Here is a 24,877-nt window from a genome sequence, read left to right as displayed (position 1 = left end):
TGAACTGCATACTCACATTATCGTCGGCGCCACATTTGACGCTATGGAAATAGTCATCTTGATTTCTCGACGCCACGGCGTCCGGGGGGGGTTGGCACGGATACGTGGGTATAAATGCCCGCAGTCAGTGGTGTTTCCGCGGAGATCTCTCATCACCAACATCACTTATTCGCTCTCTGAAGGTGACTTTCGTTTCCACAACGTCTGCACGCTCGTTACTCTCAGCTGCTAATCTGGCTTGACCACTCCACCGCTCATTCTGCGAACAATCCGACCGAATCCTGTCCTTCCCCTTTCCGCTTCCCGTGATGTTCCAATCCACGCACAACCGTCCCTACCACAACGGCCTCCTCTCCTTATTCCTCCTCTGTCACTCTTTTACTGCACTTGCCTCCCCGCCCAGCCGTGCCTCAGTCCCAGTCTATTCTCCTTCTCCGCCAGTGTATTCCGCCAACTTCCTCGAACTTGGCACCAACAAGCCATCTCCCCCGGTTGCTGCAGCAGAGGCGCTACCGACGACGCAGGGACCAATGCCAGTGATGCTACCGACCAACGGCGCGGCGACCGGAGCCCTCGTCCCCTCGGCGCCCTTCCCAGAGGAACCGGCTACGATGGAAGAATCAGCCCTCTCCAACCTGCGCGAAGTCGTCTCGCCCACTGCCTCCGAGCAGCAAGATCAAGCGTGGGGCGCGACGAGGACCGAAGGCGTTAACAGCTTCATCCGGCAGCAACCAACCTACACCCCCGAAGTGGATGGTGGTCAGGAGTGCCCAGTCACAGAATGCAAGGATTACATGAATATGTCTTGCTTCAGCAGATATGGCGGGTAAGTCTTTCTTTCCCGTGTTCCGTCCTTGAATTATTGCAATTCCTCTTTTCGTTTTTTTTTTCATCTTTCAATTTGACTTAAATAATGTTTATTTTTTACATTTTTCATGTCATTGAAATTTTATTGATCGTTATCTTTTTCTTCTATCATTCTTGTTTTCAATCGTCTCTCGGTCTTTTCTGTTATTTCTATCCATTCTTTATACCTTTTCTTCTCTCTCTCCTTCCCCCCCCCCCCCCCCCCCCCCCCCCCCCTACTTCTGCCTTCTCTCTGTTGTCATAATCACTCTCTTTCTTCTAACCCCCCTCAGCCCAAGACTAACAAGATGGGGCCACAGCTGCTGGGACATGTGCGCCGAGAACCGCAAATACCTGCCTCCTGATTGCGCCGCGCCGACGGCTCATGCAGCGAATGTTATTGTCTCAAAGCCAACAGTGGCTCCGACGACCTCTGCAGTCCCGACGACAGCGTAAAAGATGATAAAGGGGTGATTGAAGCATTGAAGACCGGGGAAGAAAGCGTAGGGTGAAAAATATCGAATTCACGAGCTCTGCAGGAACGAAAACGGTTCGATCAAGGATACATTCGTTAGTCTCCAACATTTCCTTGATTTTCTTTTTGTGATCACTGGATTATATCACTATCAATGAAGTTCTTGCGCTAGGTGAATGGATCAAGCGATTTAGATTTTCTATACCTAAGCAATGGTAAATTGATGCTGTTCGCTCTCGTAGCATTGACTGTTATACCAGCCCCCGAAAGCACAGCTGATGCACCAAAGAGGATTGATTCATTCCACGGGTGACCCATTCAAGCTCGGGCCATACCTCTTCGTATGACAGCCACCTCCTTGGAGCTCACCTCTTTTCTAATATGTTGGCTTTTACAGAAGCGACCGGGTAATGTGCCATGATGAGCCATTTCACAGAAAAAGTAAGCTCCGACAAGCGTCCTGGGAGGCGGACCGGGTGGAGATAAGCTTGTTCCACGCGTCAGCTACTCTCCTTGCGTTCAGAGTAGTATCGCAGCCGAAGGCCAGCGTGAATTTAGTTTTCCTAGGTATAGGTAGTTTCTATATTTATATTTAGTGATAGCTTCACCTGACCATATATGTTGTTTTTGTTTTTCAAGCAAAAGCCGAGGCATAGTCACACTGGATTCGAGGGACCTGCTATTCTTTGCGCTAGCCATCGACTGCAATACCCTCTGTATTCGAACCAATCCCGATTAATCCTCTCGGTTCGTTCATGACCAAAACTCCTGATTAGTGCCATCATTCATCCCATGCCTTTGGGTATCTAACTGTCTCTACCAGAGATGTAACCGAAGAAAACGCCAAGAGACGCCATTGTTGCCGGGATGATCAAATCTGCCTTGGGTTAGCGCGCATTGCCGACGTCGTAGCGTCAAACTTACAAGTTTCAGCGTCGTGCGCTGGAGAAGGCCGGTAAAGTTGAGCATGGCCCTGCTCTTCGGCGGAGTTCTCTGCAGGCGTCTGAAAGCCTCCCTGACGTGGCTGGGGCCGACGGGCTCGCGGGCCTCCTCCGGAGGGTCGAACAAGCCGGACTCCCGCTTGCGCTTCCTGCTCTGGCCGCCGCTGGCGTCGCCACCCACGGCCTTGCGGTAGGAGTCCTCGGTCTGCTTGACCCTGAGGGCCTCCTCGGTGAGGGTCTGGACGATCTCGAAGGTCAAGAAGCCGAGGATGTCGATGATGTCGTCGTTGGGCTTGCTGTCGGTGATGGTGCCGAAGCCGGCCCACTCGCGGAAGCGCTTGCCCTTGCGGAAGGTGAAGGAAGCCTGGCGGCAGTCGGACCAGTGGACGTACTCCTCGCGGGTCATGTTCTTGGTGCGCTCATCGGCATTGCGCAGGCGTTGGATGGTGGCGTAGTTCATCTCCGTCTCCTCCTCGTCCTCTTCCTCCTCGCGGGCGGGGGGAGCTTCGGAAAAGTACGACTGCACGTCCCACACCAGATCGACGGCCTTCTTGGAGCCTCCGGGCTTCGCGGTCTTGGTGGCCGGGTTCGGGGCGGTGGCGGTGATGTCGACGCCAATGTCGTCGGCAGCGAGGTCGTCGGCACCAGGGTTCTTCTCGTCCGAGTCCTTGGCCGTCTTGCGAACATCCTTCCACTGGAGGAAGGTGCGGAGACGACTGATCTTGGCGCGGTCATGGCGGATGAGCATCATCAGGTCGTCGGTGGAAATGCTGCGGCTACCACGACGGGTGGCGAGAACGGTGCACTCGCGCAGCATTTCCTGGACCTGCTGCTGGACAATCAGTTCAATGAGGGTCGTCGTCTCAGCAGATGGTTCGGCCGTCTCGCCAGAGACGAACATCATCTGCTGGATCTCAGTCCGGTACTTGACACTTTTGTCCGTCATGATGGCTACAGTCCGGTCACGCGTCTGGTGCGGTGAGTGAAGGTAGGAGAGATGGATCGCGAGGAGACGTGGAGTTGGGGTGGGACCGACGTTGGTCCGAGCGTGACCAGCGTGCCGGGTCAGCAGCAGAATGACAAGCAATTTTGTCGGAGCTGCACTTATGTATACCTATGTAATGAGAAGTCAGGAGTCTAACGGAGAAGGCGAAGCTACGGAGCTTCCGAGTCTTGTGGTGCAGTTACGTAGGGCGCTGCGCTGAGACTCGGTTCAGGGAAGAACGCTCTACTACTATATTCCTCAAAAAAAAAAGTAAAACAACATGGATAGTTGAAGCTGGCGTCCGGACGAGAATGCCGAATTAAAAGTCCTAAATACACGGCTTCAAGTGCCTATGACACATTCACGCTAGCCTTCGGATGCAATAGGCACCCCTCTGTAAGAGCCAAGACTTTGAGCACGGGCCTTCAGCCCTACGGGGCGATGGTGGGGTCAAGGCGATAATTTCGACGCCCGTTGCTGCTGCTCATCGATCTACACCACGTCTGAACAGCACTCCCGCAGCCATGCTCCACTTCATCGGCCTGGGTCTCGCCGACGAAAAGGACGTCACCGTCCGCGGCCTCGAGATCATCAAACGCGCCGAGCGCGTCTACCTCGAGGCGTATACCGCCGTCCTACTGGTTGACAAGGAGACATTGGTGAGTTTGCTGCCGCCAATTCCGCCCTCTAGCTCGTGGGGGCTGACGAGCATGCTGCGTGATAGTAGGAAGCATTCTATGGCCGCTCTGTCATCATCGCCGACCGCGAAATGGTCGAGTCGTCTAGCGACGACATCTTGGCCGATGCCGACAAGGTCGACGTCGCCTTTCTCGTCGTCGGTGATCCCTTCGGGTACGTTTGTTTCCTGCCTTCACCGGAACAGACGCTTGCTGACTGCTCCGAAGCGCTACCACTCACACCGACCTCGTCCTTCGCGCGCGCGAGCTCAACATCCCCACCAACACGGTGCCGAACGCCAGCATCCTGACCGGTGTCGGCTGCACCGGTCTGCAGCTGTACAACTTCGGCCAGACCATCAGCATGGTATTCTTCACCGACAATTGGCGCCCCGCCTCCTGGTACGACAAGATCCTCGAGAACGACGCCATCGGCCTGCACACCCTCGTTCTGTTGGACATCAAGGTCAAGGAGCCGAATCTGGAGGCTCTGGCTCGCGGCAAGATCATCTACGAGCCGCCGAGGTTCATGTCCGTCGCCCAGTGCGCACAGCAGATGATTGAGATCGAAGAGGAGAAGGGCAACGGCATCTGCGGAAAGGACGCCCTTGCAGTTGGTGTCGCCCGCGTCGGTGCTCCCGACCAGACGATCGTGGCGGGCACGCTCGAGCAGCTCAGCCAGTCTGATCTCGGCAAACCCCTCCACAGCCTGGTCCTGATTGGCAAGAACACGCACGACTTGGAGAGAGACTATCTCAGGGCATACGCCGTGGACCCGCAGACATTTGATGATGCGTGGGCAAAGAAGAATGAGCGTAAATGAGTTGGCAAGGATTTTTCAAATAGCGAGGTTCGAAGCAGCCCGCCGAAAAGTGTAGGCAATCGCCCAATTCGGTCTGCAAGGACGCCTGAGATAAACAGGAACGACAGCGGGTCAAATGGAAAGGAAAATACATTACAATGCGGCCTGGCTGAGCCGCATACTTCACGTTCTGTCCAACTACACTGAAACACCCATCTAACCAGAGCTATTCCGTGCAAGATTCGGTGACATCATGCTGCAGAGTCTACATGGCCCCTGGTCACATTTTCCCGTCTTCGATCGCCGAGCAACGACGAAGTGTGAGCATGCGGGGCTGGGAAAGTCGTAGGATGCCTTTACCCATGTCCAAATTCGCAATCGCCGTTAAGAAGGCAATTGGTAAGCTGCCGCGCGTGACAATGAGCGAGATCCAACGGCTCGGGAGAAGCCTTTCCGCTAGTCCCGGAAAGAAGCCAAGATGGCTGTGATGGACGTAGCCTCCCTTGACCCCGCATAAGCCGTTTGGTAGCCAGTAATTAACCCCGAGACAGGTTCCACTTTCTGTGAGGAGATATTTAAGGCCCGGGTATGTTTCATTGCGTTCTTCTCGAACCACGCACGCGATGGCGAACATACAGCAGATCCAGTCGAAAGGCATATATCACGGCCTCCCGGTCTTCTCGGATGCGGCCGATAAGAAGGACCTCACGGCCATAGTCACCGGCGCCAACGGCATCTCCGGACAGCACATGCTCCGCGTTCTCGCGCAGAGCCCGCAACGCTGGTCCAAAATATACTGTCTTTCGCGGCGGCCCCCGACGATCCCAGATGGCTTGCCGCAGGTCGAGTTCATATCTGTCGACTTTCTCAAGTCACCCGACTTCATCGCGAAGCTGCTGAAATCGCATCGCGTGCGCGCCGACTACGTCTTCTTCTACTCGTACATCCAGGTGCCGCCCAAGGACGGGCAGGGGTTGTGGTCCAACGCCGAAGAGATGGCGATCGTGAACACCGAACTACTCTCGAATTTCCTGGCGGCGCTGAGCCTGGCGGACATCAAGCCGCGCCGTGTCCTGCTCCAGACGGGAGCAAAGCACTACGGCGTGCACCTTGGCCCAGCGAAGGTGCCGCAGGAGGAGAGCGACCCACGGGTGACGATAGAGCCCAATTTCTACTACCCCCAGGAGGACTATCTGGTGGACTGGTGCGAAGAGCTGACCGGCGTCGGGTGGAATGTCATTCGTCCAAGCTTCATACTCGGTGCCGTTCCGGACGCAGCGATGAACTTGGTCTTTCCGATTGCAGCATACGCTGCTGTGTGCAAGCATCTCGGCCAAAAACTCGAGTTTCCCGGCAACCTGGAGGCTTGGGAACGCCCGCTGGATTTGAGCAGTGCCATGCTGAACGGATACCAGGCGGAGTGGGCCGTCCTGGACGATGGAGCAGCGAACGAGGCGTTCAACGCGGCGGATGGAAGCACGTTTACGTGGGGGCAGATTTGGCCGAGGCTGGCGGCACGTTACGGCGTCGAGTGGAGCGGGCCGGAGCTGGATGAGACTACGTACGAGATCATGACGATACCCAGAGATGAGACTCCTAGAGGGTGGGTGTTTACCTTTGCTTGAGACTTCGGAACGGGGCGACCGCTCATACGACTTCGTTCTCTAGTTACGGTCCACAGGCCACGATCCGACGCCGTTTCGCGTTGACGGACTGGGCAAAGAAGCTGGAAACCCAGCAGGCTTGGAAAGAGCTGGCCCAGAAGCACGACCTGCTGGACAAGGAACTGCGGGACGTTGACCGCATTTTTGCTTTTGCGGACGCCGCTCTGGCCAACGCCGTGCAGGTTGCTTTTAGGTGGGCACCCCGGTCGTTCTCCAGATTTCATTTCGCGTGCTAATAAGCTGCTCTGACAGCATGGATAAATCTCGCCGTTTCGGGTGGTTTGGCACCGTCAGCTCTTCGGATTGCATAATGGAAGTTATCGAAAACTTCGAAAAGCAGAGGATGGTACCCCCGATCCGGGGCAGCGAATCTTTGTAGGCTGGATGGGCCAACCGGTAGGTGCCGCTCTTTCTACATGGTTCGAAGCAAAATAAAATGGAAATTGAGCAAAGGATTCAGGGTCAATATGTCAATATCCGGTGAGACATGTAAAACCCCGATGGAGAAATGTGATCCAGCAATTGCGCAACGTACGGCACTCTCTTGCAGCTGACGTAGACTATTATTTTTTTTTTTTTTAGAAAAGGAGAACCAGGGTTCGTAACCTGGGAAGGAGCACGAACCCACGGGTTTGACCTATCATATCACCAGAGTCCCTTGTAATGATTTCCGCTGCAAGAGGATGCTGTACTCCCTTTCACATCCGATAGCTAGCGTGAAGTGCTTTTTCTTCGTTTCGACTACTCAATGCAACAATTGAACGAATCACAACGACGAGGTGGCTCACTTGGCTCCTACCAGTGCCTTCATGCTGGCCTCTGTACAGAGGGGTGATGCAGGCTGCCTTTGCAATATTGTCTACGCCCCGATTGGTGGGTACGTCACCGATTCCAAGGATACAGCATAACGACAAGTATAGGAATTCATGGCGCATGACGCTTTACAAGAAAATTCAGGCTCCCGTACCCGTGGCTTGGATCTAGCAATGAGCTATAACGAATCAGTGACTTCTGAAGCAGTGAATCATATGCCGCTTGTGACGTGTCTCCAAGCTCTCGGAAGCGAGGAATGCTGATTCGGAATCCATGCTGATAGGCCCGTCTCCTGAAGTTCTGATGCAAGCCGCTGAGAAAGCTGGGCTCGCAGCACGTATGGTCAATTCAGAGGTTCTGCCTAGTGTGGGCCCGAGATTGCTTGCTTGACTGAAGGCTAATGCGGTACGACCTGAACTGCGTCTGTCCCTGGGCGCAAGCACGTCAATACGCGCGTCGGACGCGAAGGGTGGGTGCTGCAGCCTACGGCGCAGGCAGAGGCACTGCTCCCCCACGCAGACAGCTGCCTGGAGCAAGTGTGCAAAGGGCCTAAGGCACGTCCTAGCGCACGTGGCACCAGAGCCCGCGTGCTTCTGGGCTGGCGATCGACGGAGGCTAGCGGCACCCTCAGCTCTCGCCGCGGCTGCTGCTGCTTGCGCCGGCGGCTGTGCAGCGCGGTCACAGCAGCACTGCTCGACGCGCAGAGAGCAAGTAGAGCGCGGGAACGTGGCGGTGTGCCGGGCGGGCAGCACTGGGTGGATGCAGCTGCGACGCACCCCTGCCCGGCTGCATGACTCGCTTCTGGCCTTCCCCAGAGAGCCTCACGCCCCCGATAACGATAGAGCTCTCAGGTCACAGCCCAGCTTCCCGTGAGACATGGCCGCCCGCCCGTCCCATGTGAGCCTCCTCGCAAGCTGCGCCTGACGCGACTACGCCCAGACCCTCGACGCGCCCGCGCTTCCGAGCTGCCGGCCGCAGCTGCACGAACCCTGGACCTCACCACCGCCCACCCGGTTCGAGGCGCCTGCCTTCCCACCATCCACAAGCCATGGCCTCCGAAGTCAACATACGGGACCGCTGGTCCCCCAGGCGCTCCCGCGTCCCCCGCAAGTCCTTCGAGATCCCCGAGCGCCTCCGCCATGGTGAGGACGAGGACGAGGACGTCACCGCGCCCAAGACCAACGACCCTCGATTCACCCACCGTTCCGTCTTCGACCTGATAACCCACGCCGGCTCTGTCGCCAACCTGCGCACCCGCTTCACCCACGACGAGCTCAGCGAAAGCGAAGAGGAAGGCGACCATGCTGCCGTGACCCAGTCCCTCGGGCCCTCAGCCATCGCCGCCGCTGCCGCTGCCCAGAGCTCGAAGCAGCCAGGAGAGAAACCCGCAAAGCATCGTCGCAGCCTTTCCAACCACAGGATAGTCCGCACCCTCCAGAAGCTCCACGTCAAGTCCTCCAAGGAGCGCGCCGACGCTCCGTCCGACGACACCATGTCCTCCTCGCAGATCCTCGCGCCCAAGCCCGCACACACGGAACAAGAAGGGACGGACCAGGCCGAAGGCCACTCCGTGCGAGGGCAGCTGAAGGCCAAGGCTGAAATGGAGGCTTCCGCCTTCGGGTCGGACCTCCGTGCAGCCCACGATGCTTTCGGCGTCGGCCATCCCCCGATCAAAGATCAGGATGACCTCTCGCAGAGACTTATGGAGATTTTCGGTTTCGAGGAGGAAGAAAAGGTTGTATCCGGTACGTGCGACTCGGCGCCCCGCCGCTCGGTGCGAGCTAACTGATGCAGAATACCCCTGCTGGTTGCTGCAGACCGTCCTCCTCCAGGGCTATCTGTACATCACTCAGAAACACATTTGCTTCTACGCCTACCTGCCCAAGAAGACGGTAGGCTCCCCGAATGACTCCACGCTCGAGTCCGGCTTCTAATGCGCAACAGAAGGAAATCACCAAGTCGGGTTATTTGTCCAAGCGGGGCCGTACCATGTGGAACCGATCGTGGTTCATCCTCAAAGGCGACGTTTTGGCGTACTACAACGACCCAACCGACCTCTACTTTCCCCGCGGCCGAATCAACCTGCGCTACGCCATTTCCGCAGTTCTGGCGGAACCAAAGGACAAGACCCGCGAGCCTACGGATCTTTCCATCACCACCAACCAAAAGACCTACGTGTTGCGGGCGGAGAGCGCCGCCAGCGCCAAGGAATGGGTCAAATTGCTGCAGAAAGTCATCTTCAAGTCCCACAACGACGGGGACAGCGTCAAGATTTCCATTCCGCTCGCCAATGTCATGGAGATCGAGGACAACCCCGTGCTAGACTATGCCGAGACTATCAAGGTCGGCGTCGTCGATAATGATGATTCGTACGCGGTCGACGAGTACTTCTTTTCATTTTTCGGGTTCGGAGAAGAAGCGATGAACCTCATGAAGGTCATGTGGGATGGCTGCAGGCGGCCCGAGACCGAGCGCCCAACGACGCCTGCGGGCGACCGACGCCTCAAGACACCCGCGAGTCCCCCGTCTCGTAAATCCGGCAGCCCGGTGCGATCGACTATCTTTCAGCCCGCTCCCGGGACGCTGTCACCGACTTCGCCGTCTTTCCGCCGACGGTCAGGCGAGTCCGCGAGATCCAGTTTCGACCGTAGACGCAGTGCCGATCGTGGACGCTCCAGCTTCGACCGGGGACGACGGAGTCTCAGCAGAGGGCAGGAACAGCCGCAAAGCGAGAGGTCGGCCATGTCCCCGGTTTCCTTGAGGATACGAGATTCTTCCGAGTCGGCCTGCCTTTCGATGGAGCCTGACACGTCGTCGTCCGCCGCCATTCAGTCGATCAACGAGACGGATGCATCCGCCAGCCAGATCTTGAGCCGCAGCGACGTCTTCCACAGACCGGCGGTGGAACTCACTGAATCGGAAGTCAATCCGAGAGCCTCCCAGGACACCGCTCGCTCGACGAAGAAACATCCTTACCCCAGGACAGAGCAGACCATCAGCACCCGGTCGCGAACACCGGTTCAAAGTTCGAGAGAGATTGGAAACGATAGCGAGTTTCAGGATGACAGACTGCAGGCTTCGGCGTCCGGTTACTATTCTGGACTCGTCAACGCTGGCGCGAAGCCGTTCACGAAGGCCTCCGGATTGGTTGGCTCTCTTCGGCGGGGAACGCTGGCCCTCGGCAGCAGGCTGACAACAGATACCATGAGCGTCTACGACAAGGTCTCAGGCATGTGGGCTGGAGGACGGAAGCACTACGGGGAGGACGGCCAGATTTTCGACGAGGAGGCGCGTGACGTCGTCGACGATTCGGACGCCGTCTCCCACAACGAGCGCTTCCGCCAGCACTTCGCCCTGCCCGACAACGAGAACTTGCGAGCAACGTTCTTTTGTAACTTGTGGAGAGTGCTTCCGCAGTATGGAAAAATCTACATGAGCGACAGGTACTTCTGTTTCAGGAGCCTCCTGCCTGGTACTCGGACCAAGGTATGCCACGCATTCACTTGTCGTGACGTCGATTTGCTAATGCGTACCTCTAGCTAGTACTGCCCCTCCGCGACATCGAGAATGTGATGAAGGAAAAAAGCTTCCGGCTGACCCACCAAGCCCTCGTTGTCGTCGTCCGTGGCCATGAAGAGCTGTTCTTCGACTTTTCGCGAGCCGACGTCAGGGATGACTGTGCAGTCACCATTCACCAAAAGCTTGAGCAGGTTCGCTACCTGCATTCCTCGGGCCTCCTCAGCGAAGAGAACCTGCTGCAGGCCGAGGAGGCAAAGGCGGAGAATGATCTGCTCCAGCACGCTCGGGACCCAGAGAAGCTGCCGGGACTGCCGGCGCGCATCGACGAGCTCGAGCAGTCCGGAGCCGCCGTCATATTCGATGACCCTCAAGCCTCCTTGGTAGACTTCACGCCGCGCGAGCCCATGAGGATCACCTGCTTGACGATCGGCTCCCGCGGGGACGTCCAACCCTACATCGCGTTGTGTAAACGGCTGATGATGGAAGGGCACAAGACGAAGATTGCGTCTCACGAGGAGTTTGGTGATTGGGTTCGCAGTCACGGCATCGAATTCGAGTCCGTGGCGGGTAACCCGGCCGAGCTCATGCAGCTTTGCGTCGAGTCCGGCATGTTCACCGCCACCTTTCTGGCGAAGGCGCACTTCACCTTCCGCGGCTGGCTGAGCGCGCTCCTGGAGACCGCTTGGAAGGCTTGTCAGGATTCCGACGTTTTGATCGAGAGCCCCAGCACCATGGCCGGCATCCACATCGCCGAAGCGCTGGAGATCCCCTACTTCCGCGCCTTCACCATGCCCTGGACCCGGACGCGCGCCTACCCGCACGCTTTCGCCGTGCAGGAGAAAAAGATGGGCGGCACGTACAATTTCCTCAGCTACGTGCTGTTCGAAGAAGTCTTTTGGAAGGCGACCGCGAGCCAGGTAAACACGTGGAGGAAGAAGACGCTCAACCTCGCGCCGACGAGCTTGAAGAAGCTGCAGATCAACAAGATCCCCTTCATGTACAACTTCAGCCCCTCGGTCGTCGCACCGCCTCTCGACTTTAGCGACTGGGTTCGCGTCACCGGTTATTGGTTCCTAGACGAGTCCCAAAACTACAAGCCGCCAAAGGATCTCCTCGACTTCATCGACCGGGCTCGCTGCGACGGGAAGAAGCTCGTGTACATCGGCTTCGGCTCGATCGTCGTTGAAGACCCCAAAGCGATGGAAAAGTCCATCATCGAAGCTGTGCTGAAGGCGGACGTCCGTTGCATCCTGTCCAAGGGTTGGTCTGACCGGTTGGGCAAGGATGAGAAACCCAAGGTGGAGGTGCCTCTTCCCCCAGAGGTCCACCAGATCAATTCCGCTCCGCACGACTGGCTCTTCAAGCAGATCGACGCAGCCGCGCACCACGGAGGTGCCGGCACCACCGGCGCCTCTCTCCGCGCCGGCATCCCGACAATCATCAAGCCCTTCTTTGGGGATCAGTACTTCTTCGCATCTCGAGTCGAGGATCTCGGCGTCGGAGTCCACATCAAGAAGCTGAACGTCAGCGCTCTCTCCCGTGCGCTGTGGACCGCCACGCACGACGACCGCATGATCACGAGGGCGCGTTTGATCGGCGAGAGAATCCGCCAGGTAAAGTTCACTCTTGAACCTTTTTGAACCTAACTGACTCGGGTACAGGAGGATGGCGTCGGCGAAGCAGTTAAGACCATCTATCGTGACCTCGAGTACGCGAGGTCTCTCATCAAATGGCGCAACCGGCCGCTCACCGAAGACGACTTGGGCGACGACGCGGAAGAGGAGTGGACCTTTGTCGACGACGATAGCGATCCCGAAATGCGGCGCAACACGGAGCAAGGTCAAGCGGTTGCGCAGATTCAAGCTCAGCTCAAACAGTTGCGCGAAGAAAAGTTTGAGCAAGAAGGCATGGGTGCATGAGCGTTGCCCCCGGTAACATCATAAGCTACGAGTGTAGACAACTCCCCTCTATTCTCCATTCCTATAGGGTACTATGTTTTCTCCCAGTTTTGGCGTAAGCGGCATCACCTCAACTCTTTATTTTCCTTCCATTCAGGGCTCCGATGCGCTTTCGGCTTTGGTTTATTTCAGAAGGATTTGGCAGACTTATATTTGGGGGGTACGACGCTAATATGGAGAGGGGTTACAGAGTTTTTGGATTGATATGTTACATTTGCGTCCTGGGATTTTAATGGATTTGTTTGGGGGAATTGGGAGGGCAGCCAGGCGCCGCACAAGGGGATTATGACTTGATGATACACCAAACCATTGATACGCGCGTAGGATAGGGAAGTTGTCTGTGCGTTTGATTTTGATTCCTTTATCTTTGAAGACTTCTATTGTTTTCGTCGCTGGCTCAGTCATTTTGGCGCGGATGGATTTGTGAGTACGCATGCAACATCTTTAGGTAGAGTGTTGGTTTGTGAAAGATTGAATTAGAGGTTCGAGGGCGCTTGGGAAGCTTGAATGTCTGTCGAGTGCTGGGAGTCAAGTTAATATCTGTCAAGAGTTCAAGGAAACTATTCGTAATGTTGACCTGTGTTCTCAAGCTCAAGTAACGCGGCATTAAGGAAACGTTCCTAAAGACGTGCAGGATCTATAGAATTTCAAACTAACGAAAAGACAAGTTTTTTTTCCAATTTCGCACCTCAAGATATTAAAATGAAATTTTTTTATAGTAAATGTACGATCTTTTAGAAAAGATAAACTTTGACCTTTACAAGTAAATTTGATCCTCTAGATCGTGCATTTCAAGATTCTATACAAGAATTTTCATTTTATTCTAGTCCGTATTTAGAAGCTTAGTATCATGGGAATAAGATAAGCTTATTTCTATTTTCGTTGACGCTATGTGGCGCTTTGAAAGTTGTAGTTTGTTTCAGATACGACACAAGTTGATGATGTGTTGAACGCTTGCTTTTTTTTTAAAAAAAAATAAGAAATTTATTTAAAAGTTGAATTGCGTCTTAGCCGGTGTTTAGGTATTTAAGTCCGATGAGTTGAGTTTTATTTTTTTCTTTGACCCATACAAAATATACACTGCCAGGTGGCTGACTACGGCAAACAGCAAAGGGCGGAAAGAGGGGAACGTCATATTAATTTTGCTTCTCTTCGGTAAACGACTTCCGCTCTTCGTTCTCCGGTGCCGACGATAAGACGAGTGAGGCTTGTCCATACGGGAAGAGCCGGTGGCATTGAGTTCAGCTGTATGCATGGTGTAAGAGATACGGGGACGGGAGCGGAGGATCAATAAATTGAGACAGAGCAACGAAAGGCCGAGGGCAAGAATACCGCGGTGCTGGCACGTCAGCCCGTGTGTGCATGATCTGAGTAATGATGATGTGTGCGCGTTGGACTCCGATAGGAGTGACGGAAACCGACTCGAGAAAGAGGCGGAGAATCCGGGGTAGCGGTACAGATGGGCAGGCTGGCGTGAATTTGTCATTCGCCCACGACATGGGCAATTGTCCGGTCGATAGCTTCTACTGCTTATACGCCGTGTCTCGTAAAGAAATTGCTGGGGCATCGTTACGAGGGGGGGCCTCGGCGGCAATGCCCCTCTGAAGGCAGTCGCTCGGGGCTTTTGTTGAGACTTGCGGAGAGTTGTGCGTGGGAGCGGCGTGCTGACGTCGGGACACACTCCGGACCACGACTTCCTTCGGCTCCCCATTTGGGACAGAAACAATCATTCAGCCCGGAGAGTATTCTAAACATGGCGCCATTGCGGGTTCACCCGTCCAACCTTTCTGCACTCCACTGTTGACCAAGCGAGGGTGCTCACATGCGACAAGCTTTCGCGCCGCAACGGCCAGAAAAAATGTCGATAGGCAGTCGGAAACCTCCAGAACCCCCGCAATCCTTTTCCGATCCCTAAAACACCCGACCGGTGAAACGGTTGTCGCCTTCTGACTTGGCCAAAGACAGCAAAGCCTCCCGCCCCCCGACCCATGTTCCCTTTTCATTTTTTCTTTGGTCGCTCTACATGCTTTCTTCGGCAAAACCACCAAGGGGGCAACGAATCATCTTCATGGCGTATGTAATTTGGGTTCCACTTTGAGTCAACGATTGCGGAGCCCCCATCCCACTTGGTGAGGTACTTTCGGTGCCCCTGCGGCGGGCCACATCGTCAACCCGACATTTTTCTCCTCGCCGTCCTTTGGGCACCTCGTCTGGCCATGTCCTGCCCTTTTTCGCTCTTCGCACATGAAATGCAAAAGCGGAGCGAATGTACACACGCAGCGCGCCCGAGGTTATCACATCCGGCGCCCCAAATTTCCCCGCAAAGCTGCTCCCCTCAACACCAACAAAAGCAGACGTCGCTGCGGGGAAGTGGCAGAGTTCTGGACCCCGAATCGAATAAATTTGATGGTGGAGATGATGCCTCACTGCGGGGCTGTGGGGTGGGGAATGTTTCTTTGGGCACAGAAAACATGTCCGTGTGTTCACGAGCGTGGCGGCCTGTTACGGATCGGCGGTTGCGATATCGGACCTGTACCATTTATTACCAATTTGGGACTACTTTTGGCTGTCGCGCGTGGGGGAGCGCCTGTCCAACCCGCGCTCCTTGACCAGACTGACTCTGAAAATGCTGTCGTCCGAGAATGTGCATGGCACCCGCCGTCGAACGTTCGTGTGTGTACGCCAGACTAATCCGCTCCGACGCGCACACCAAACTACCAATCACCTCCCGGTCATTGCATCATGTTTCTCGTGTGCGTATCAAAGATCTCGTTCCGCCATCCGTCCTCTCTGTACTCGTCGATTCTCTCGGCAGCCTGGGCAGCCTCTTCCTCCCAGAGCTTGACCACGCTCCCCGGCGCGTAGACACCCTTGAAGATGCCCTTGCCCGGCTCCGCCACGCCGACGCGCGTGTACATGTCAGGGTCCTCCTCCGGGGTCAGCCTTGCAGCAACGGCCTTGAAGAACGTGCGCAGATCCTCCGGACTGGAGATCTGCGTGGCGCGGAGGCGTTCGCGCGCAAAGACCACTTCACGGTTAGCTGCATGCAGCGCGTCGGCAATGGCGTTAGCGAGCTGCTTTTCAACCGCCTTGCGGATGATTGGGCGGAGCAGGGGTTTGAAGAGCCAGCCGAAAATGGAAAGCTTGCTTTTGCGTAGCGTGTAGTTGAGCTTGTGGATGTGGACACGGACGGCTTTGAGGGAGAGGATCTTCTCGAGACGATCACGCCCGACTTCAATGTCCATGTGGACGTCAAGGCCGCGCTCGTCGAGTGCGAAAGACGCGATGCCGGCGTCGGCAAGGCGGAATATGCCCGAGTGGGCACGCAGCCAGAAGCCTACTTCATCAGCCCGCACCGAGAGTCCGTCTATCTTGACGGTGACTTGAGAAGACACCGACGACGTCGTTCGGAAGCGAGCCTTGCGAATCTCAAGGTCGTTGTACGTCTCCACCCGAAACTTGTAGGGGAAAAACGACGTGTGGTTGACCGTCTTTCCCGGTTCCACGATCAAGTTCTCCAGCAGCAAATCTATCTCGGGAGTGGAAACCTCCAGCCGCGGGATCGGCACGTACTGCACCGCCTGGACGAGCAGAGGCACGAAAACGTTGATGGAATCTGCCACCAGCTCCCCGTTGGTGTACTGGTACTTTGGAGAGAGTATGTGGACAATCTGCATGGACGTCCGGACGAGCTTGGCGATATCCTCATCGTGCGAGACGGCCTCGAGGGTGGCTTGGGCCTGGCCGAGGAAATCATCCACGTCTTTGCGCAAGGACGAGTCGGTGCCGACGCCACGAGCCTTCTTCCGAAGGGCCTGGAACTTTTCGTCTGCGTGTTCCAAGAATTCAGGGTCGGTCAGCAGCTTCTGAAGAGAATTTCCCATGTCAAGCATCAGATCTTCAAACTCCGGATCGTTCTTGCTGTGTTCCATGACTTTTTGGAACTTGTCTTCCAAGTCTTCCCAGGCTTTCCTGTCTCCAAAGGAGGTCAGGAATAGCCAAAAGTTCTTGATTGCGCGGTCCATGGCGTCATTTTCATGTAAGTCATCCTGAGCGATGTTCACGGTTTCTTGCACAGCACGAGAGTACACCATTGCATAGCGCTGGACCAGCAGCGAGAGCGTCGACACCGAGTCGGAATAGTCATTCCGTTTTCTCAGCTTCAGCACCGCTTGCTTCAGGCGGTAGAGCAGCGTGTCCTTTTCTTCGCCGCCGACGTGGTCGGCGAGGCTGTGCCCCGCTTCTTTGGCCACCTGGGTAGCACCGTTGCCGACAACCTTGGAGAAGTCGGCAACATCTTGCTCGAGCTCTTGCTCGGTGGGCGCAGGGCCGGCATCGGCACCCGGCTCCTTCAAGGACAGTTGCTCCTGCTCCGAAGGCGCAAGCTTCTTCCCTGCCTCCTCTGCTACATCGGACAGCTTGAACGCCGTGTCCTTGAACACTTCGCGTCCGATGACATTGATGTCAGAGAGGAAGAGGCGGAAGTCCGAGTTCGTGAGCAGCAGCGAGCCGACAGTTTGAAGGCTCCTGTAGGCTAGGTGACGGGTTCAGCTGCTGCGCCAGTCGCGCGGGGAGCGAAGACTTACCTGCGGCCGTGTTCGCCTGGGACTTGGCCTTGCTTGCCCTGGAAGCGATGTCGTCGACGTCGACCGAGATCTTGGACTTGGACAGGAACCAGATGAAGTCCTGAATCTGATCGCTGGCGTTTTTATGCTGCAGCAGTTCGAGGAATTCGGTGAGCCATTGCTTCGTGAACTTAACCAGAAGACGGCCAGAGTTGCTCAGATCGTGCTCGCCCGGGTTGAGGACGTCGGAAGCCAGCAGGGTGCGGATGTTGACGATGAGCTGCTCGTTCGAGGGCATGTACCCTTTCGAGAGGGCCCTTATCATCTGATATGAATGCAGCTTCTGGTGCAGCTCCCTCTGCAGGACCGTGTCGTCGCGGTACCGAGGCAGCAGCGGCTGGCGCTCGTCGGCGCTCGACCTGCGGAAACCGAAGCAGGACAGCATTCTGGCGGTGTTGTTGCGGACAGAGGGCGTTGGGGCATGGCGGTGGAGTTGGCGTGGAGCTGGCGTTTGCGGAAGGCGCCAAGGCAAGCTTCGTCGCGTCGTTGTGACGGAAGGAGGTCTAGGTCTGGGTCTGGGCGGTTGACATCATCTGCGGCTGGTGTGTGTGGCTGGTGATGGTGACGGCGCAGCTTGGCGGCCGATCTCATCAGCATCTGCTGGATTTTGCGGGGAGCGCTACGACCCGCAGCTCCAGCCCAGAGCCCGGCGCCCGGGCGACGCATCGATTCATGGCGGCGGCGCGTCGACCTGCTGCTTCCTTCCCCACGACATTGCAAGGACCATCCGCATAGCGCTGCCACGCGGGAGGAGGCGAGGCTCCCGTCTGGACGCGTTTGACCTGAATCATGCCTGTCATCCACGTCAATGCGCCGACTGCCGTCCGTACAATCAATCGACCGCGGCGCATGTACAGACCGGCGCATCGCCCCTACAGACCGCGGCGCATCGAACACCCCCTCAGTCTGGTCTCTGCGACAGTCCGATGCTCGCCCGCTGCTCTCCTACCTGCGCGCTCAGGGATGCGCTGCCCACCACGGCTATTGGCTCGCGCGCGCGTGCTCGTTTTCCGCTTTGGGCCTGCGGACTGCACTCCTTGAACGCTCCTGATGACGAGGTATTTTTTTGCCTGCCATCGCGCCGTGTTGCGGCGGAGCGCACATTTGATCGGCCTGGCCGTTTGCGATCCGTTTCTTTTTTTGCAACGAAAAAAAGTCGCAATATTCCGAAGGGGTGCCGCGTGTTGGGCGCTTGCTGAGCATCTCATCATGCCTGATGGCCAGCCCCTGTCAGCGCCGGGGGCTCAGGGCGGCAGGGCGGCGGCGCCGCGAACCTTCGCTCAACGCATTCCACACGCGTCAATTAGTTTGTGGCGCTGCTACATCGGCCGCCCTCACGCGCCCCGAGCATGACGGGCCACCAATTCCGACAGTGAGTCAACCACAGCGGTCGGCTAAAGAGTTTTCAGGGCGCCGGCGCGATTGCCAGGCCCACAGCCCACATCTCCACGAAAACTTCGGGCACGACGTGCCGTTGCTTGCGCTTCGTCTCGCTGCCAAGGAGCGGAGGAGTGGAGTCGGCGACGGGCAGCGAAAGGCGGCGTCGGAGCATGTCGGAAACGCAGGCGGCGCTTGGGGCCTGCAGACGGCCCCGGCTTCCACGCGCAACCAGACCTGCGGCCCGCACCCTGGCCACAAGCTGAAGCTCACGAAATGCGGGCTGCAATTGTGAGACGGCCTGCCCAACAGCTCAAATTGCTGATTCGCACACGCGATTTCGCCCGGCCAGCCCTGCTCGCGGACGGCTCCCCTCATCCAAGCTCTGAGGCGGCCCGTGTCGGACTGCCGCTGTCTTGGGCAACCTCTTCCGCACCATCTCGCGCTTCCTTTCGCATACCCACCGGCAGTTGCGTGACTGCTGGTCCCTCCGTTGCCTCCTGATGCTTCCCTCCGCGCTTTTTAAATCCCGCCTGCTGCCCTCCAGAGCAATGGCGACCAAGTTCTCCATTCCCTCCCGTTCTCGTGCAATGGCTTCCACCATGGCTGCTGTCCAAGACTACCCCTCCGCCAACGTCAAGCAGGCGCAACACAGCCTGCCCACCCGCCACCTCACCACGACGTGCGCTTGCTCCCCGCCTCTGTCGTGCCTCTCAGAACTGACCTGTGCTAAAGGAGCGGCGACTACGACACCTCGTACCCGCCGGAGGCCCGCCGCTACCTCCGTACCTACGGCCTCACTCCCCCGGCCCGTGAGACATACGAGATCCAGGCGCAAAGATGTAAGACGCTCCCCAATTGCTCTCCTGACCCGTCCGAGCACCGCAAATTAATCGCGCCGCAGGTCTGAGGCTGCTCGCTTCCAAGCACGCGCCGATTGACAAGTACCAATACCTGACTCATCTCCGCGCAACCAACGCCCACCTCTTCTACCGCCTCCTCTCCGAGAACATCAAGGTTCGTGGCATTGTGCAGTCTGCACGTCTGGAGACTCACACAGTTCACAGGACCTCACTCCCTTGATCTACACTCCCACCGTCGGCGAGGCCTGTCTCAAATGGCACGAAATCTACACCCAGCCCGAGGGCATGTACCTCTCCTACGCGGACCGCGGCAACCTGCACAACATCTTGCAGAACTGGCCCCACAACGTTGAGATTACCGTCCTCACCGACGGCTCGAGGATATTGGGTCTCGGCGACCTTGGTGTGAACGGCATGGGCATTCCCGTCGGCAAGCTCGCGCTGTACACCGCGTGCGCCGGCATCAGGCCCGACGCCACCCTGCCGCTCACCCTGGACCTCGGTACCAACAACAAGGCCCTGAGGGAAGACCCGCTCTACATGGGCAGCAGGAGGGAGAAGATCACTCCCGAGGAGGAGCGGGAGTTCTTGGACGAGCTCATGGCTGCTCTTACCGAGAGGTGGCCTGGGTACGTACAGATCTGAACTCGCAGGCTGGTCCGGAAGCTAACGGCGTGCAGCATCGTCATCCAGTTTGAGGATTTCAAGAACCCCTTCCCCGCTCTCGAGCGCTACCAGAACACCTACACCATGTTCAACGACGACGTCCAGGGAACCGGCGCCGTCATCGTGGGTGGTTTCATCAACGCCGTCAAGGCCGCCGGAATCCCCGTCAAGGACCACCGCGCCATCTTCCTCGGCGCCGGCAGCGCCGGTACCGGCGTCGCCAAGCAGATCGTCGAGTTCTTCATCAAGGAGGGCTTGACCGAGGACGAGGCGCGCAGGAAGTTCTGGTTCGTCGACTCGAACGTAAGTCAACAGCAAACGGCCCCGCAGCTGCACGCGAACTGACCGACGACAGGGTCTCGTCACCAACGACCGCGGCGACAAGCTGGCGGAGCACAAGGTCTACTTCGCCCGTGACGACAACGACGGCAAGCAGATCCACTCGCTCTCCCGTCTGATCGAGTATGTCAAGCCGACCATCCTCATGGGTCTGTCGACCATCGGCGGTGCTTTCACCAAGGAGATCATCACCCGCATGGCCGAGCTCAACAAGCACCCCATCATCTTCCCGCTCTCCAACCCCTCTTCCAAGTCCGAGTGCAACTTCGAGGACGCCGTCAAGTACACCGACGGCCGTGTCCTCTTTGCCAGCGGCAGTCCTTTCCCCAGCGTCGATTTCGGCGGCAAGTCGCTCGTTCCCGGCCAGGGCAACAACATGTACGTCTTCCCCGGTATCGGTCTCGGTGCGATCCTGTCCAAGGCCGTCAACGTCACCCAAGACATGATCTACGAGTCCGCCGTCGCCCTTTCGGAGTCCCTCACTCCCGAGGAGAGGGAACAGGGCTGGCTCTACCCCGACATCCGCCGCATTCGTGAGGTCAGCGTCGTCGTCACTCGCGGTGTCATCCGTGCTGCGCAAGCCAACGGCGTCGACCGCGAGCTTGCTCTCCGCAACTTGGATGATGCGGCGTTGGAGACGTACATCAAGGAGAGGATGTACGACCCGTTCCACGAGGTCGACAGGGTGGAAGAGGAGATCAAGGCGCTGGCGCACTTGGCCGAGAGGACGCATGGCAGCCACTTGTAAACTGGGATTTGTACGGGATGGGCAAAAGGTTTTACAGTTGGGAGCGTGCTTAGACGGTTCAGGATACCCGGTGGTTAGAGAAAATTAATTTGAGCGTATATGTTTTGGGTTTTGATCACACTATTGGAAATCGAACCGCGCGCAAACGGAAAGCAGCCAGGTCTATCGGACCGCTAGATAGCCTGAATACAGTCACTATGGAAATCACTCCAAATACTTTTGGCTGTACCACCCAAGCTCAGGGAGCATTCATGTGTGAGCGAGTTCTTTGCATGTTAATCATGTGTTTGGGCACTTTCAAACACGTCTCGGACGAAAGCGGAAGCTAGTTGGATTTACAACTGTTGAAAATTATTAACATGACACGAGGCGCTTAAGCTTCACCAACAAGCCTTGGGGCGGGCATCTAAACATTGTAGCAAAGTAACGTTCTACTGCAGTTCATGACGACGCGTTCCCCACCACCATCTCAACAACCGCGGGCGCAAGTCGACTGGTCAGTCGGGGCAATATAGATAAGCACGAAGTGCCAGAAAAGGTAGGACTATCGCGAAGCTAAGAAGCGGGGAAACCCCGCGTCTCAACGACCCAGAGACTCGGCGATCTTGATGCCCTCTCCACGCACGAGAATGGCGGGTGCAGGCCGGGACGTAAGGGACAAAGATCTGACGGCGTCGAAAAGATTAAAAAAAGGAACAGAGAGAAAGCTTAATCGCAACGCTCGGGTTCCTAAACCTCCCGGCAAGGCCACCGACAGTATTGAACCACCCGACGCCCCGAGCGGAGAAAGGAATACGCCATCGTCTTGATCGAGCTCGAGAGCCAGTCAGTGTTGCCTCGCCCTTGCCTTTGGCTTTGCTTTTCTCCTGCCTGCCTTGTTCGTCGTGTCTTTGTTTTGCCTCAGCAATTCTTTGCAAGGAATACATGTACGTGTTGTTAATTCGACGTTTGCGTTGCTTCTTCAATAACGAGCGAAAAACACATGCTACATCAGTGACGTATTCTCTGCGCTTCACCTTTGAGCCGAGACATCGACAACGAGACAGGGGCTCACAGTCGTGCGGTCAGCCGTCGACTTCCGTATAGGTGCGTGACCTCACTGTCTGATAAATCCCCAGGGCCTCGATCGCACGGGCTGCAGCGGCCGGACCAATGGTCAGCGAGACATAGAAAGACAAGCCTCAGGCCGGACGTGCGGGCGGGGAGGGGCGTCGGATCATCCGCTGCACTTGCCTGATGTGTACCTTAGCTTGACCCCAGACTCTTCGGCCCTGCCCATCAATCCCCGCAAAAAGAAAGGAATTGACCTGCAGCGTTACGACAGCTCTGGTGTTTTTCGAGCTCTGCGCTGTTCCGCCCGCTGGCCAGCCCGCACTCGTCTGTCATCAGCGACGCTACTACTGACGCACGAAGCTAAAGACGCTCGGCATCCTTCCTGAGCGCCAGCGACAATCCCACCAGATCCGAGCGATCACCCCGCACTTTCTCCGCAACCCGCTACATTCGTGCCTCCGCAGCACGCCCCGGTCGCCTGCCGTCGCAGCTGCTGCTTTAGCCACCTGTCATGCTTGATCTCTGACTTCATAAGAGTTTGACTCTGCTTGCGTCGTTTCCCCTCAGCACCTCCGACCTACTTTTCCCACCCCATTTCTTTTCTTTCCTTGACCACCCCGCCGTGCCGTGTCTCGTGAAAGTCCGTCTACCCAAGATTTCCTCTAGTGATCCTGCGTCTTTGATTTAGATCATTGCCCAGATACCCGTCCTTTTTGTTGTTCTTCATTTGCGCCATCACAGCAAAGAACGAGCTCTAGACGATACAACTCCTTAGAGCATCCCTCCGACCGCGCTCCCGTTTTGACCGAATCGAAGGATAATTAGGATTCCTACGCGGAGCAACAACAGCGTTACGCGCGCTCGCGCTCGACGGTTTCCCGAACCCCGCTTTTCGGCCTGCATCTTCTCCACCAACAGTTCGCTAGGGACGAGTGACCAAAGCGCGCAAAACCATGAACGGCGACGCAATGGGCGAGTCGCGTCTGTCACTGCTGGGCCTGCCTGCCGAGATTCGCAATCTCATCTGGGAATACACCTTCCCTCCGCCGAATTCGCGATACACGACGCTCTCGTCCGCCCGGAGCAGCAGGGCTCAATCGCGGAAGAGCAGAAACCCATCGCCGTCATCCTCGACGTCATCGGCCTCTTGTGCGACCTCAAGCTCAGACACGGGCTCAATCGCGATCCCCGCAGACGATGAACATGGCTCCGTCAGCGTCGTCGGCAGCGGCAAGCAGGACGCGGCGCGCGCCGCGGCGTTGGGCACGTACCCGAGCCTGGCTCTGCTGTTGACCTGCCGTCAGATCCGCGCGGAGACATTGCTGCTGGCGTTTTCACGCACGCCGTTCCGCACGAAGCTGTGCCGGCCGGCGGCGCTGACGACACGGCTGGCGGTGCTGTCACCGGCGCAGGTGCGGGCCATCCGCTCGCTCACCTTCACGGCGAGCGCGGCGTGGTCGCAGCACCCCAAGCAGTGGGAAGGCGACCTACGGCCGGTGCTGTTCCCCGTCTACGTCCAGTGCCGCAAGCTGCTGTACGAGTCCGTGCGGCTGCTGCCCGGCGTGCGCTTCGTCGACTTTGTGCTCGGCGAGGAGCGAGCCGGCCAGTTTGGCAAAGGTGGACCGGGTGGGACAATCGGGAGAGGTAGGACGGTGGGTGGGCCCAAGTTCTTCTTCGACACGGTGGTGGGGATTGGGCTGCGAGAGAGGAACGATAGGGGTGAGACACACGCATGGGGTGACCGGTGGCAGGTGATACCGGGATCGGAAGGAGAGGACAGGTGCATCTGGTTGGTGGAGGACAGGCAGGGCTGCGGTGAGGAAAGGAGGCTGACCGAAAGGGACGAGGCCAAGAGGTGGGTTAGGGTTGAGATCGTGAGACTGCCGCTTGGTGGTTGACGCCCGGGCCCGTCATCGCTCCTGCAGGGTCTCGCCGCCGTGGCGTGTACCACAGGGCTCGGAAATTGGACATGAGTATAGCTGCTCCGGCAACGGCGTCTCCTGTCCGGAATGAGTCTCTCGTGCGGCTGCGCGTGGCGAGACTGAGATGGGAAGCCGGTTTGCTGGACCGACGCCGCGAAGCTGGTTCGTCGGCGCCGGGTACACGTACGCGGTGTTATCGGGGCGAAGCGGACATTACTCTTTCTTGTTTCCTCACGAGTGCGATGGATCTCCTGTTCCTCTGGGAAATTCTGGGTCCTGGGATGCTTTTGCGCAATCGGCAGGATGATCCTCTTTTTCTTCGCACGCCCAGCCAGGGTGTTTGGATGCCCGTCGGATTCCGTTTCATTTTCGTGGGGAGGATTCGTTCACTTTTTTTTTTTCTTGCGTGGTGTTTCAGCAGTGGGTGGCTTGACGTGAGGGTCGCTCGAGTCTCAGGAGAGTTGTCGGCGGCAATCTGCAATGACGCAAGGAGGCGGCTGCAGGCCGTGCGGCACGATCGATCTTTTCTTCTAGACGAGTTCTTCGAGAAAGGCGACGCTGGCCGCGGATAAAAGCCCACGCCGTCGGTACGAACAATTGAAGC

The 24,877-nt window shown here is 57.2% G+C and overlaps 8 protein-coding genes across 8 annotated transcripts; 6 read left to right on the top strand and 2 right to left on the bottom strand.

Annotated features, from left to right (window-relative positions):
• Window positions 1-308: 308 nt before the first annotated feature.
• LTHEOB_12066 (Ribosomal protein L27) lies at window positions 309-830 on the top strand (the record flags this gene model as incomplete). The annotated part of the gene is made up of 1 exon (XM_035508892.1): window positions 309-830. The coding sequence occupies one exon, from the start codon at window positions 309-311 to the stop codon at window positions 828-830; it is 522 nt and encodes a 173-aa protein (XP_035365327.1).
• Window positions 831-2,192: 1,362 nt separating this feature from the next.
• On the bottom strand, window positions 2,193-3,208 carry LTHEOB_12065 (Saga-like transcriptional regulatory complex subunit protein; the record flags this gene model as incomplete). Its single annotated transcript, XM_035508891.1, has 2 exons — window positions 2,193-2,198; window positions 2,246-3,208. The coding sequence occupies 2 exons, from the start codon at window positions 3,206-3,208 to the stop codon at window positions 2,193-2,195; spliced, it is 969 nt and encodes a 322-aa protein (XP_035365326.1).
• Window positions 3,209-3,771: 563 nt separating this feature from the next.
• On the top strand, window positions 3,772-4,747 carry LTHEOB_12064 (Diphthine synthase; the record flags this gene model as incomplete). Its single annotated transcript, XM_035508890.1, has 3 exons — window positions 3,772-3,906; window positions 3,975-4,099; window positions 4,153-4,747. The coding sequence occupies 3 exons, from the start codon at window positions 3,772-3,774 to the stop codon at window positions 4,745-4,747; spliced, it is 855 nt and encodes a 284-aa protein (XP_035365325.1).
• Window positions 4,748-5,349: 602 nt separating this feature from the next.
• On the top strand, window positions 5,350-6,769 carry LTHEOB_12063 (Nad dependent epimerase dehydratase; the record flags this gene model as incomplete). The annotated part of the gene is made up of 3 exons (XM_035508889.1): window positions 5,350-6,329; window positions 6,395-6,583; window positions 6,643-6,769. The coding sequence occupies 3 exons, from the start codon at window positions 5,350-5,352 to the stop codon at window positions 6,767-6,769; spliced, it is 1,296 nt and encodes a 431-aa protein (XP_035365324.1).
• Window positions 6,770-8,251: 1,482 nt separating this feature from the next.
• On the top strand, window positions 8,252-12,641 carry LTHEOB_12062 (Udp-glucose:sterol glycosyltransferase; the record flags this gene model as incomplete). The annotated part of the gene is made up of 5 exons (XM_035508888.1): window positions 8,252-8,948; window positions 8,998-9,095; window positions 9,148-10,689; window positions 10,743-12,335; window positions 12,384-12,641. 5 exons carry the CDS (start codon window positions 8,252-8,254, stop codon window positions 12,639-12,641), a joined length of 4,188 nt encoding a protein of 1,395 aa, XP_035365323.1.
• Window positions 12,642-15,412: 2,771 nt separating this feature from the next.
• LTHEOB_12061 (Bactericidal permeability-increasing protein) lies at window positions 15,413-17,690 on the bottom strand (the record flags this gene model as incomplete). The annotated part of the gene is made up of 2 exons (XM_035508887.1): window positions 15,413-17,214; window positions 17,267-17,690. 2 exons carry the CDS (start codon window positions 17,688-17,690, stop codon window positions 15,413-15,415), a joined length of 2,226 nt encoding a protein of 741 aa, XP_035365322.1.
• A 1,543-nt stretch (window positions 17,691-19,233) lies between these two features.
• LTHEOB_12060 (NADP-dependent malic enzyme) lies at window positions 19,234-21,298 on the top strand (the record flags this gene model as incomplete). Its single annotated transcript, XM_035508886.1, has 6 exons — window positions 19,234-19,364; window positions 19,418-19,524; window positions 19,587-19,699; window positions 19,750-20,174; window positions 20,226-20,514; window positions 20,567-21,298. The coding sequence occupies 6 exons, from the start codon at window positions 19,234-19,236 to the stop codon at window positions 21,296-21,298; spliced, it is 1,797 nt and encodes a 598-aa protein (XP_035365321.1).
• Window positions 21,299-23,304: 2,006 nt separating this feature from the next.
• LTHEOB_12059 (uncharacterized protein) lies at window positions 23,305-24,249 on the top strand (the record flags this gene model as incomplete). The annotated part of the gene is made up of 1 exon (XM_035508884.1): window positions 23,305-24,249. One exon carries the CDS (start codon window positions 23,305-23,307, stop codon window positions 24,247-24,249), a length of 945 nt encoding a protein of 314 aa, XP_035365320.1.
• Window positions 24,250-24,877: the final 628 nt, after the last annotated feature.

The sequence above is a fragment of the Lasiodiplodia theobromae genome (assembly GCF_012971845.1).
Source record: "Lasiodiplodia theobromae strain AM2As chromosome Unknown scaffold_57, whole genome shotgun sequence".
In the NCBI taxonomy this organism is placed as follows: Eukaryota; Fungi; Ascomycota; class Dothideomycetes; order Botryosphaeriales; family Botryosphaeriaceae; genus Lasiodiplodia; species Lasiodiplodia theobromae.
The sequence above is the reverse complement of the archived record's forward strand: the minus strand, read 5'-3'. Positions and strand labels throughout refer to the sequence as shown.